The 14,054-nt window shown below is 40.0% G+C and overlaps 1 protein-coding gene across 1 annotated transcript in view; it reads left to right on the top strand.

Moving 5' to 3' along the window:
* The window catches only part of herc3 (HECT and RLD domain containing E3 ubiquitin protein ligase 3), a 41,584-nt gene that overhangs the window by 19,573 nt on the left and 7,957 nt on the right, over positions 1 to 14,054 (top strand). Inside the window, exons 12-22 of the mRNA XM_050043404.1 lie at positions 1,426 to 1,537; positions 2,113 to 2,302; positions 4,072 to 4,235; positions 4,377 to 4,490; positions 4,811 to 4,837; positions 4,947 to 5,045; positions 5,188 to 5,358; positions 5,453 to 5,596; positions 7,186 to 7,352; positions 10,648 to 10,714; positions 11,851 to 11,933. Of these exons, the coding sequence (XP_049899361.1) occupies positions 1,426 to 1,537; positions 2,113 to 2,302; positions 4,072 to 4,235; positions 4,377 to 4,490; positions 4,811 to 4,837; positions 4,947 to 5,045; positions 5,188 to 5,358; positions 5,453 to 5,596; positions 7,186 to 7,352; positions 10,648 to 10,714; positions 11,851 to 11,933 (1,338 nt within the window). The remainder of the gene's footprint in view (positions 1 to 1,425; positions 1,538 to 2,112; positions 2,303 to 4,071; positions 4,236 to 4,376; positions 4,491 to 4,810; positions 4,838 to 4,946; positions 5,046 to 5,187; positions 5,359 to 5,452; positions 5,597 to 7,185; positions 7,353 to 10,647; positions 10,715 to 11,850; positions 11,934 to 14,054) is intronic.

Raw genomic sequence — 14,054 nt, forward strand, 5'->3', positions numbered from 1 at the left:
GTATAAGGTGAGCTGTTTTTGATATTTTATACAGGTGAATCGAATCAAATGCCTGCTATTGACGACGCAATAAAACATCCATCGGTTAAAAGTAATTAATACTCTGAGTAGTTTTTGAGAAGAGTACTTTGTACTTTTACTTAAGTATTTTTTAAACACCAGTACTTTTAGTTGTAATTGAGTACAATTTAAGCAATGTAACAGTACTTGTATTTGAGTACAAAGTTTCAGTACTCTTTCCACCTCTGCTACTTACACAATGTAACCATGATATGACAACTGCGTCTGTCTGAGACTAGCAATGACAGTTGTGCCGCTCTGCGCTAGGTGTAAGATATGGCCCTGAGTCTGCAACAAAAGTTACACTAAGGTTTCAAAAGTCCACTAATAAAGTTTTATATCACATGTCAATGACTGGAAACCAATCACTGCCTGGAACGGAAGGGTAAAAACACATCATAAACACATCAATAAAACTGTATAATGGTCAGCAAAAACATGACCTATATGTAAACTGTAGTCAGGGATCTAAAACTTGTTTGTTTTGTGTCGTCATTTTCATTGTATCCATCTTAGATTTGAGATCCATGAGACTGCTCATGTTGTTCATTAAAGGTTTATCGTGTAGGATTGTCGGTTACTGTTTGTAAACACGCTCGCCAAAGAAAGTACAAGCCACAGATTCACTCTCATTTGGTCTGTTGCCTTGCTATGTTTGCATTACTTTGGCACTGTGTCTCTTGGATGCCTGCTGCTCATGGCCTGGTACCCAGTTGCTACCTGTTTATAAAGCCCTGACCTCACCTCAAAGATGGGTGGATACACACCCATACACTTCCCAAACACAGAACATAAGAACATAAAGGCAGAGGGTCTGCAGAAAGATACACTGCCACACACTTCTAGTGGGGCATAGGTGATGACTCCTGTATGAGTCTACTGTATATAGTATGCTGTTGTGTCGGAAAATCCTGTATAGTAGTTCCAAAAATAAAGTGGATCAGTGCTCACAGTGTACTATCTGCATCAGTGTTTTTTGTTTGGCAAACAGTCTCCACAGATCAGATCTGATGTGTTTGTGTTATGACTAAATAAAACCTGTGCTCGGAGAATGTGAAGGCTTACACTCTAAATAGTTGCCGAAGGGTTTTGTTGGCTTTGTGCAGGCGTGTTCATCGGTTTGTACTCACTATCCTCAACTCTACCCAGCTGAAGAGGAGATCTGCTCAGAGCCTGACATAAATACCTTTAGGCTGTGTGTTCATCTAACCGTTGGTGTTTAATCCAAAGTAGCGTGTGCCTTTCACAATGAGGCTTTACGTCAAAGTCCCTGAATCTGAGCTCTGACCTATTATTACCCTGTTAGTGATCACTGAGACATCATGGATAGTGGACACATAATCGTGTCTTTGTTTGCTTTCTCAGTGATGACACCCACTTCAAAACCAACCCAAAGATCCCAGGCATCGATCTAAACTCTGTCAGGACGCTATTTGAGACGCTCAACAAACCGGCCTTCTCTGGACTTCTGGAGCAGGTACTGATGAATAGTGTGTTTAAAAATGATATGTGCACAAGGTAATAACATCTCTTCTCTCCTCTGAGCAAGGGCCTAACATGACATGAAGACTCAAACTAGCTTCCTGTTTGGGTTTTTGTCACTGTAATGAAGCAGTCAAAGGAGGAACTTTGTCGGATATTGAGCTTGTGGTTTTAAGAAAATATACGAATGTGAATACTGGTCTTGTTTTGAAAGTATACCAAGTTCTGCGGCAGATCCAGCAGTGAGTCATAACATCTAACATTAGCTCAGTAATGACAGCTTTGGGGTCCATGCACCTCAACATGAATTATAATCTGTGTGGAGACCGAGGCCGCATTCCAAACCACTAAAAGCCTCTCTCAAAATTTACTGACTGATATTTTTTTATCCAAGCTGTTTTGGAATTGAAAAACATCTCATAAATTTATCTGGTTTATTTATTAATACTTGTAGCTTTCAAACATATTTTAATATAATACATTTCAAATACTTTCCCCCTTAAACATGTTTAATTAAAAGTAGAACTAAACACAATCTTCTCTCTTTCTGTGCCCAACTCTTCTGTTCAGGCTACCAAGAGCTTTGAGAGTCTGTTGATCCCTCAGCTGCCACGCTCTCCTCCTGATGTCGAGGCCATGAGGATCTACCTCATCTTGTCCGAGTACCCGGCCCTGATGGACTCCAAGAACTACATCCGCCTCACTATCCCGCTGGCAATGGCCATCCTCCGGCTAGACACCAACCCCAGCAAAGTATTGGGTATCATGCTTGCATGCACTCATTACAAGTTTTTCTTTTGTATAACAATCAAGTAATTTAAAAGTGTCTTAGGTAGCAGAACACTGAACACAGAACACAGAACATCATGTCATGTCAACAGCTGTGATCATCTATAGTTCGTCAGCATCCTCATCCACGTCACTTATTTAACACCACCAAGCAAGAACATGATTCCAGAAATACAGGAAATATAGTCTGATGGATTGGTTTTAAAACAAATAGTGATATTTGGTAAAATCAGATGTCCTTTTCACATTAGTAAAGTTCAGTAAGCAATGCTCTTCAGCTGAGAAGAATCAAAACCAAAGAAATGGTTTGCCACACAGCCAAAAAAGATCTCAGCTTAGGACTACCTCGAAACATCGTAATATTTATTTAAGTCGAGCAGCAACCTCTGGAGTTGAATAATGAAGCCAGTGCAAAAGTGACAAAAACTGCAGTTCCTCAAATCATCACTAGAGGCTTCAGAAGTGAGTTGGTCCCCATAGACCCCCCATGTTAAAATGCCCAACTTTACAGCAGAAATAAACACGTTTACAGCCGGGTACAAAAAATGGTTTTGCTCTCTATAGCTAATCACTCCCTTCGTGACAACTGTACAGGAGGTGAATTTTTAGATAACTCACCCATTTACGTTTTTATTTAGGCTTAAAGTTATGCATAGTTAGGGTTGCGGCTACTTTGAGTGACAGGCTGTCTGTGAGGTGTCGCTACAGTCTCCAAAAGAACAAGATGGCAGCGGCCAAAATGCCAAACCTAAGGCTTCTAAACAGGAGTCCACATACCAATAGGTGACGTTACGATAGTTATGTCCATTATTTTTTACAGTCTATGATTTAAACACCATTGTTAAGCCTTGCAAAAAATGTTAACATCAATACTTTTCATATTGATCCAACAATTGTTTTGGTTGTGGCACAAGCCACAAGACATTCATGGTTTTGCACTAACTGTGTGAAGAATGAAAGAAGACAGCTAGAGACAGAAGCTCTCAACTCTTCACATCTGACCAATCGCCGTGCGAAGTGGGCGTAAATGCTGGATTGTCCCGAGACCCTCTAATTTCAATGTTGAACAGTATGGTGGGGAGGGTTTTCTAGATGCCGTTCGAACATTCAACAAGTTCTTCAATTGATCAGCATACTGATACCTGCAAATATAGTATACAAACAGTACATGTATGTGGGCCCTGCTTTTTCACATTTATTGTTCATGCATGAGTTAATCTCTTTAAACATATATCTGCCTATATATGCAGAATCTGTAGACGACAGCTCAAGATTTGGTTATCAAAAGTGTTCTATTTTCCGTTTGTCAGAGAAGTATTGACTAATCGCGTTTGAACGGCAGGTAAACAGTCTGTGTGGAGAGGCAGAACGCATTGGTTGAAATGCACTCTCGAAATCCATTGGTAATCATCTAATAATGAGATGTCATTATTTAATTATTTGCCTACACGATTTGAAATGGCCAGTGCACATTAGAGGACGTTTTGGCCCGAATATCCGTTACTCCGAATCAGCCCGATATATTGGCCCGCTTTAACATCATCAGATAAAAGCCTATGAGTTTCGAAATTGTGCATGAATATGCTTGAACACAAACATGTTTACATCTAGAAACGTTCAGAAACACTGACAGATCAATGGAGACACTCCTCTTGTGGTTGTAGGAAAATATCGTCATGTTTTCTCAGTGCCAGGTATTTGTTCTGTCGTTTAATTCGACCTTTGTCTCTGCCCCTGCAGATAACTGGTGGTGTTTTGTGGACGGCAGCGTGTTCACCAGAATGGTTGACATGTACAAGAGCATCGTTGTGTTCATGCTGACAGGAGGCAAGACGCTGCTCGTACCGGTGTTCTACGAAAATTATTTTGTTGCCACACTGAGGCTGCTGGAGAAACTCCACAAGGTATCCACACGAACAAGCCATCAGCCTGCACTGTCCCTCAGTACAGTCTGAGGAGGAAATGTGCTTTTCCTAGTCAAATCGTCCTACTGTGTACCTTGACATTTCTTGGAGTTGAGGCAGGTGTTTGTTCTCTGTTACCAGGTAAACTTAAAGGCCCGCCATGTAGAGTACAACCGCTTTTATATCCCTGACATCACCAGCCTGGTGGACATCCAGGAAGACTACCTCAAATGGTTTCTGAGTAAAGCTGACATTGTGAGTACTGACGCTCTCCAGCAATTTTTCACTTTCTTGTTACTTGACATCTGCTGAAGCACACATACAGACACACTCCTTACTCATGTTATTCCCAGTGTCTGCAGAGACAGTGAGGAATTTTATCCAGAACTGCTTAGGGGTGTGTTGCTGTTTGCCAGTTCTTGCTGGCCAATCAGAGTCTAAGTTCACAGACAAGCCCCTCTAACTCCTCGGGCCCTAAAGGGATTTCTTAATCTCATTACAGTTGCTGCTCTTCACCTTGTTTTTCATTGTAAGTCAGGTCAAATGACTTTGCTTTCTCTCATTTTGTATTTTAGAAAGTGGGATCATCCTCCCCTTCACAGGTACTTTAAAGATTGTACTTGAGTATCAAAAGTTACGTATTTGATTAATTTGATCACCTTTTTGTGGTGTCATAAATGCAGTAAGTATATGACCTTATTTTCTCTGCAGAGTGACTTTCCCGCGGTGAACCTATGTGCCTACCCGTTCATACTGAACGCTCAAGCCAAGACAACCATGCTGCAAACAGACGCTGAACTGCAAATGCAGGTACCTGCTGTAAATCTGATCTTGTGGTTTTATATAGTTAGATCACTGAGGTTTAACTTATTTGTTCTCAGTAAAAGTATTTTAAAAAATTTGACTCTTTTTGTCTTGCCTTTTACCACCTCAACCTGTGACTGTTACAAAGATGGCAGTAAGCGGTGCAAACCTACACAACGTCTTCATGCTGCTCACGCTGGAACCCCACCTTGCTAGGAACCCTTACTTGGTGCTCCATGTGCGCAGGAACCATTTAGTAAGTGACACACTACGTGAGCTCACCATGTACTCCGATGTGGACCTCAAGAAACCGCTCAAGGTGAGAGTTACGTCTAAAGCTTTTGAAGGTCACTGCAGATCTAGGATTCTGATAAAAGAAAACATCACCCACTCCTCCTCCTCCCTCCCTCCAGGTGATCTTTGATGGAGAGGAGGCCGTGGATGCAGGTGGAGTAACAAAAGAGTTCTTCCTGCTGCTGTTAAAGGAACTGATGGATCCTGTGTATGGGATGTTCACACATTACAAAGAGTCCAACCTGCTGTGGTTCTCAGACAAAGTAAGATAATCCTGTATTCACATGCTAATGGTTAAACTTATACAGTTCAGAGGGGCTCCAGTCTCAGAGTCCATAGGCTATCATCTGACGACGATACAGCCTCTGGGGGTGAGGGCCAATATTTTGGGCTGATCCTGTGTAGCCAGTGGATGTCCAGGCCAAGACTTCTTCTTCTGTGCATGGGTCATTTAGTTAAATCTAAAAAATAAAATAAAAAACAGATGTCTGCATATAAATGCAAAAAATAAATAAAATTAAAAAAAGCTAACTCATTGTCAGACTGGGGGGAACTGGAGGGTGGGTGCTCAGGACCCCAGGAAAGCAGCTCAGCCTTCCAGCAAATTTCTCACAGTGGCCACACGCTGTATCGCAGCAAAAAATCCCCAGTGGCCCAAAAAGCATTTTCCCTATTAACCACCACTGTAAAAGTGACGTCTGTTGACAGGACACCACAAACTGAATCTCTCTTCTGAACTCTTCTGAATTTTTGAGCCATGGTGGTTTTATATTGGTAAAATTTTCCTCAAGCCAAGAAAAGCAATTTAAAAATCTGTGACGTCATCACGATGTAAAGTCCATGAGCTGACAAGAACTCATACTTAGTGGGCCGCATACCGTGGAAGTCAACCCAGTGGCTAGAAAACTTTAAGCGTATGCACCAGGTGAGCAACTCCATTGGAATCAATAAGCGCCATTGTGGCATCTGATATCTAGTTATTATTCAAATCTATGTGTGTGCTATGCTTCTACAAGGACACCGGCCACAATGGCAGCAATAACCCCTGTATGAGCGCAGTGCGAAGTGGCAATGATAAGCCATCCAGTGTGATACTAACATGCACATGCGGCCAGACATTCTACCTCAAGAAACCATGGAGAAGCTCAGGTTACAACACACACACACACACACACACACACACACACACACAATATCATTACAATACAAATAGTGGTTTGCTACTATATTAATGATCTGAATGTCACATACAGAACCTTTAATAAAAAATTTGAGATGGGAGGGGAGGATGGGTTGCCAAGTTATGTAAAAAAAAATTGATAGTACTCGATAGCATTAATCTCATAATGGATCTCCAGAGTGTGTGCTTTGACTGTTGTTTGACCTTTAGCTGTATTTTCCAAGAAACGCCTCCGTTTCTTGGTGTTACATCAGTGGGAACATTCAGGTTTACAAAACACTCACCTCTATAAGAAAAATGTGTCCTTGAACTTAATGACCCTCTGGTTACTTAACTCAAATGATGAAGATTGAGCAATGAAACAGATCAAATCATCATGACCTTTTATGTCTGTGCAACATCAAGCTGCTTTTATTTATTATATTAACTGAAAACATTAATTATTTTTACTCAGACGTTATGGAACAGAGTTTGAAGAGGAGAGTAGAAGAAAAATGTATGAAACACAAAGAAATAGAAATTTTTTAGGGACATGCTCACACTATAGTTGTGGGGTGTGTGTTATTTGAGTCATCAGTTATTCTGATGTACACTGTGATGTGTGCTCTGGTAGATGTTAGATGAGTACAGAGAAGCAACAGTAAAATAATGTTCTTATCTGTGTGTTTGCAGTGTTTTGTTGAACAGAACTGGTTTCACCTGATCGGGATCATCTGCGGTCTGGCCATCTACAACTCCACGGTGGTGGACCTCCACTTCCCCTTGGTTCTCTACAAAAAGCTGCTCGATGTGCCACCGACGCTGGAGGACTTCAAGGAGCTCTCCCCCACCGAGGCCAGGTAACATCCCATCTGAGCTGTAAAGGAGAGCAGGACAGCAATATAAAGTATTTTTATTTTTTCCTATATAAGATTCACACAGATGATAGCTTTGTTTTTTCTTAGACATTTCACTGTGGGAAGTTGTTATGGCATTAGTTTTGTTCTTTTTAAAAAGGAAGTAAATAGTAACCCTGCACGGCAGCTGGATTGTTGCGATATTGGGAGATCACGCGAGAATCCATCTTGTCACACTTTGTCAAAACCACAAGTGGTTCGGACTAATTAGTGTCCTGAGAGGAGCTACTGGCAGCTACAGATGTGGTTTAGGTGTGTGACAATGTGAAGACACTGTTTGGTCAAAACAACAATAAGGTTAGCATGGATGCTAGGGCTGCAGGATGTGAGGAAAATATACAATAATGTTGCAAATTGCGATAACGATATAACATGCGGATAACGGGTGTAATTTTGCGGGGTACATAGGGGACGTGGGTTATGCACTTTTTCAGAATGCAGTATTGGACTCCCCCACGGTTAACAGTCCGAAAATGTACCTTATATGTATATATATATATATATATATATGTGTGTATAAAAACAGGAGAAACTGCACGCAATAGGACCATGCAGAAACAGCAACCACAACTCCTCCTCCGCCCTTTTCTTGTGCTCCCATTCAAAATTCAAAACTTTCTGCTTTCGATATACTCCTAAAGTACGACAAATTGTTTATTGAATTAAAAAAATAACAGGAAATTATGTCCAACATTCTTTTATTGAATAAACTGAACATCTAAGAGAGCACAAAAGGCACCAATAAAAAAAAAAAGTGATACATCTTTAAAGGGGAACTAATGTTTTTTTCAACCTGGGCCCTATTTTCCAATCTACTTTTGTCTAAATGAGTGATAGGATGTTCAATATTTGACATTTCTCCAGTACGAAGCTAGGGCTGACCTGCCTGCAGCCCGTGAGCGTGCGCTATATTAAGTAATAGGGCACTCAGACAGCGTAAAACAACGTCAAAATACATCCACTAAAAGTACAAACAAGTGATTTTTTTTCACACAGATAGGCTCGGATTGTTAGTATAATTATCCGACAACATAAGGGAAAGGAGAAATGAATGTCTGTGTTTACTTTTAGCTGGATTCGGACATGTTCCTCTGCCTGTTGCAATTTTAGTATATGTGCTACCAAAGTAACACTGCTCCCTCTCCTCGTCCGCTCTTCAGTTTCAATGAGCTCTGCATCCGTGTACTCCGTGTTCAAATGAATACGGTCCATCCAGATCCAGTTGGTCAAAATTGGCTAAAAATTCAGCCATGACTACTCCAAACAGAGTAACTCCTCGCGTGTGTAAGATCATTCCAACGGTAACTTCCTGCAACAACTCAAATCTCGCGAGACATGAGATTTCAGAGCCAGGCTTTCACTCTCTGAGTGTTTTGACTTGCCACAACAAATGTCCGAATTTTTACCCGATTTTGACCAACTGGATCTGGATGGACCGTATTTATTTGAACACGAAGTACACGGACGTACACAGATGCAGAGCTCATTGAAACTGAAGAGCGGACGAGGAGAGAGAGGTAGCAGTGTTACTTCGGTAGCACATATACTAAAATTGCAACAGGCAGAGGAACATGTCCGAATCCAGCTAAAGGTCAACAAAGACGTTCATTTCTCCTTTCCGTTGTTGTCAGATAATTATACTAACAATCCGAGCCTATCTGTGTGAAAAAAAATCACTTTTATTGGACGTATTTTGGCGACAAAAGTAGATCGGAAAAATAGGGCCCAGGTTGAAAAAAACATTAGTTCCCCTTTAAGTGTAGTTTTCTGCTGATAATGTCCTATGACTAACTCAAAGAAATCAAGAAGAGTGCAATATCTCAGACCTTTGCTATGAGTTTATTACGCAAGTTGACATTGCGATGAATTTACTGCAACAGCATCAGTTATATCAGAGCTAGAGAGTATTTCTTCATTGAAAGAGGAAAAGGAACTGAAGGCTTCTCTCGATGGAAAAGTTCTTCTCACTCTTCTCCCAACTGGCCTGTTATGGACGGATATAAACAGATGGTTCATCCAGTCACCTGCCAAGTATTTTTTTAAAGTGCCTGCCCTTTTCAAAAAAGTTTCCAATGATGGCCTCGCTGGCGGATTTTTGTAACAAACCATCTGGTGCGTCAGGTTACGCCAAAAAAGCCTCAAAGAGAAATTCTTGCTCTCTGGCTACAAGTGAAACTACATAGTGTACAATTATTAAGCAAGCTTGCATAGCCAGTGTGTTTTTGTTTAAGGAGCAGTGAAATTGACTGCCAGTGGGAAATGCCTTTTCATTGAATTTGGAGCAGGAAGCATCAGCATTTCCTTTTTGCCTGATTGAGACTAGTTGACTGTTGATTTTGAGATTAGTCCTCTGAAAGCTAAAAGACGGGCTGCGCAGACGTTGTGACACTAACAGAGACAACACCACCTTAAAGGACGTGATCTTGAGAAACATTTTATGTAATATGCTTTAATTTTAACTATCGGAAAAGTTCAAGCAGTTCAAGTTCGACAGACTAAAGCCACAGTACTGGCTACCTCACACTGACAAGAAAGAGATAAGACATTGTTTACATAACTGTAAAATGCAGTGGCTCAAAACTGATTAATGTTATTGTCTTATGTAGCTGGGGTCAAATTAAAAGAGGACAGTATCTGATCCTCTTTCACTAATTATCATTTCCTTTGCTAGCTTCACTTCCTCTTTCCATGTTTCCTGTGTTTTCGGTGGTAAATATCCAGCATGCTGTTTGCAGGAAAACTAACACAACACTCCCTCTGAGTCATTTCCTGTGGTGTTATTAGCTAATATGTTTCCACTTCACTTTTAATCTAACAGACCATGTTGGTTTGATCCGTGCAGCTGTAGGACAGACACAGCTGCTCCCTGGTTTTCATTTTATAAGTCAAATAGGGACAGATTTAAATCTGCAGGTGAATGTAATAAACTGTGTGATATGTTGGAAAGCAGAGGTACGATCCCACAGAGTCAGAGATATATTCTATTCAACTATAAATAAACTACTCAGCTATGCACAATAATAATATGCATGAAGGAGCCATTTCTCATATGAAATGTTTGGCTAGAGTCATACCGTGTGGCGTGATGATGATGATTGCCTTCATCTTTTCTTTTTTTTTGTTTTTTTAACATCACACTACTAAGATATTTAGCTTGTGTTTTTCCCCACTGACATGATCATGTGTCAATCATATTGGTCCTTTCAGACATCCACTCCTTCTGTTTATTTTTCTGCAGGAGTCTACAACAGCTTCTAGACTATGAAGGAGGTGATGTGGAGGAGACGTTTCTTTTAAACTTTGCTGTAAGTGCAACTTTTCACCTGCTTCTCTCTTTTATGCTAACTTTAAGGATGCATTTAGGGCAACAAATCAACCCAATTAAATGAAAAGACCAGAAACCAACAACGTGACAATCCTCTTAAAACTTTATGACCTCCAGACCCTGTCTGTGGCACCCAGCTCCAAGCCCTTTGGTTTCTACTGAAGAAGTTTAAAATAAAAATAAAAACGTTTCATGTTTCAAAAGGCTAAATCGTTTGCTGAAATAGCTGGACACTGCAGTTTTTAGCAGTAGTTTTAGCGACTATTTGTAGTTGCGGATTAATACACAGATAGTGCACTTGTGTTTACAGCAGCAGGATAATGTGTGTGCGGTAGTGACAGGGAATACCTCGAAATCTGGCTCCAATCTGCTACCAAAAACACAGAGATCAGAATCATTAATATTAATGATTGGAATTATTAAAAGCAGCTAGTGTAATAGGCTTAAAATGCTCAAAATGAGACTAAACTTTTCTGTGGATGTCAGTTTTTGAGACATGACAAAGGCCAAAATGTGGCCTGCAAACAGACCAGGTGAGGCTTGTTGTTATTAGCCGAGCAGATTTCTGGAAAAACTTGCCGCTTCTACCAGCCAGTTAAGAGAGGTGACGAGTCAGCAGTCAATGATGATATAGCACGGTCAATAAAACAGGTTTCTTAACAATTATGAATCACTACAACCACAAAAGGTTCTTGAGAATACAGTCATAAATGTACACGCAAACTATTAGACTGATTTGTCTGGTCGTATTCGAGATAAACTGCAGACAGACGCATACACACAGTCACACACACATACACAAGACCAAATGCATGATCTTCAGGCTTATGCCTGGCGGAGATGACAACAAAAAATGTTTATTGTGTAAATTATTTAAACTTACGTCGGTGATCGCTCTGTGTGTGTGTTCATGTGCCCAGAATGTGATCTAACATTAGATGGGTTCATTAGACGATCCACCAATGTTCGACTGCCACAATCAATTCATATTAGTTTTGGTCTTTTTATTGAATTTGTTGACAATAAGAAAAAGATATGTAATGTCTACACTTCACTCCTGCAGTGTAAAAACTACAAAACTCTGTTCTAAGACTGGCTGTTGTGTTCATGTGTCAGATCACCAGGGAGAACTACGGGATGACGGAAGTCAAAGAGCTCATACCTGGAGGAGAGAGCATCAGTGTGGACAAAAACAACAGGTGAGGCAGCTTGATGGATCAAATATCTGATAGTTTAAGCCCATAATTCAGCAGATTCAGTCCTTTTTTTAAGAATAAATTCATCAGCTCTTCCTTCACTTCATGTCCTGATTCGAAATGACCTTGTGTCATGAATATTTTTAATGCGCTACACTCTGTTATGTCTGAAAGACAAACATGACTCCGAGGTTTTAATTATATTATTTCTCCAGCACTGAGATTATCATGTCGCTCACACAGCTGGCAGCTTGTCTGCCATTGTTCCGTCTGAAGGTCATGCTCTGTGTTGAAAACATAGAAAACAAAGATTTTGGTATTTTAAGCGCCACCCAGCGTGTTATTCTCCACCATCACCACCCTGTTTCTTCAGCTAGTCCTTGTGCCAGTGGCATTGATTACAGTGTTATGTGGAGGAGTCCGAGGAGAGTTGCGGTTTGGGCGGTGTCAACACGTCTGGCTTCTGGTGATGAACAGATGGCGAGAGTGGCGGTGACCCAAGTTGTTCCTGCGAAATCCCCTCAACACTCACATATAAACTCATAACAGAAAAAATAACAGAGAAAGCGGTTGGTGCTGTGGTGTAAAACATCCACACACACTGAGGGAGACGTGTTTAGTTGAGACTGAAGGTTAGTTAATCGGAGTGTTTGTGTTCGCAGGGCTTCATAAAGTGTGGGTGTGATTGGATTTGTAGGGATCTATTATGCTTTTCATTAATTTATGTCATATATTTATTATTACAGTGTTGAATGTTCATATTAAAGGTGGCCAAAGTTTCAAATAATGAGGTAAACATATGTAAAAAATAATTCCTGTGAGCAAAAAGGCTTCAGACTGTCCTGAATACTGTTTCCAACGTTTTTTTCCTGCTATCGACAAACTGATGTCAGCTTATGATTTCTTTATATGATCATCTGCTCCAGGAACGCTACTGCAAGTGTTTACATGCTGGTTTATTATATGAAGCTAAGAAGCAGGTTTCCCCTGCAGCCTAATTTACTTCATGAAACTCAGTATATTAATATTATTTTTGGAGCATCTTGCTTCCTTGTTTTCATTCTTTTCCTGTTTAAACAGGATGATATGGCTGCATGTCATAAAACAGCAAGACATCATTTTATTAAGGACAGGTTTATATTGTGAAAGTGGTGAAAGAGGGTTCAAAACAGTGCAATGTTTTTTTCTGTTTGGGATTGTAAATCAGTCAACATCTTATCGCTAAAGCTGTTGTTGATACTGTGAAGTGAAGTCATGTAAACTCAAGTTAGGTTGGGTTAGGTTAGGTTAACCCTTGATCCTTGATGGGTAAACACAGACTTGGAACGACTGCCGCTCAGTACGTTGCGTCATATAAATAAAATGAATTATAAAGGGTTTTGAACTGAATACCTCATCCTATTATATTGATTTGAAATTCAACTTCTGACCTTTTTAAGAGAGAGGTGCGAGTGATTGTTTCTTACGGTGTTTGCAGGTACAGTATATGACAGGCTGTTGGTTGTTTGTTTTTTCTCTGCACGTATTTCTTAAGCTCAACTGAAGTCACACCCTTGAACTCAACTGAATTCATTGCTATACCTGGAGTACAAATTGTTTGTAGTGTCAGTTAGCTACACATAAAATCGTAAAAAATCTGGTTTTGACTACTTGCGCAAATATGAATGTAGTTGAACTACCATCAAGCTGCAAAATGTATTTAAAGTATTAATTTTATTACATGTTGTTCACCTCTCCCCAACCTATGTTAATAATAAGATAGTGTGGAATAAAATGTTTCCAGATTTTCCTGAAAATCTGTCACATACAGGTCTAAAAAAGGAGTGCACATCCATCTCTACATAATGATTTACCAATAAATAAGAAATTCAGTTAATTTGTATTAAATAAAATTCAAATGAATATAAAATTGATTGTAAATTGTACAAAAATTGGAGCAGTCCTGTCATCGCAATGAATTTATCAGTGATGAATACTTTGTTAAATTTTTAAATCTCATGCTGCCAGATTTCGTCTCATTAAAACTTTTTTCCAAACAATATTTTACATACATGCACACATTGTTACGATACCTCACTGATGCTATATGATGCTTATATTGATGGAGGCATTTAAACTAATACA

Source organism: Epinephelus moara, chromosome 5, assembly GCF_006386435.1.
Source record: "Epinephelus moara isolate mb chromosome 5, YSFRI_EMoa_1.0, whole genome shotgun sequence".
NCBI lineage: Eukaryota > Metazoa > Chordata > Actinopteri > Perciformes > Serranidae > Epinephelus > Epinephelus moara.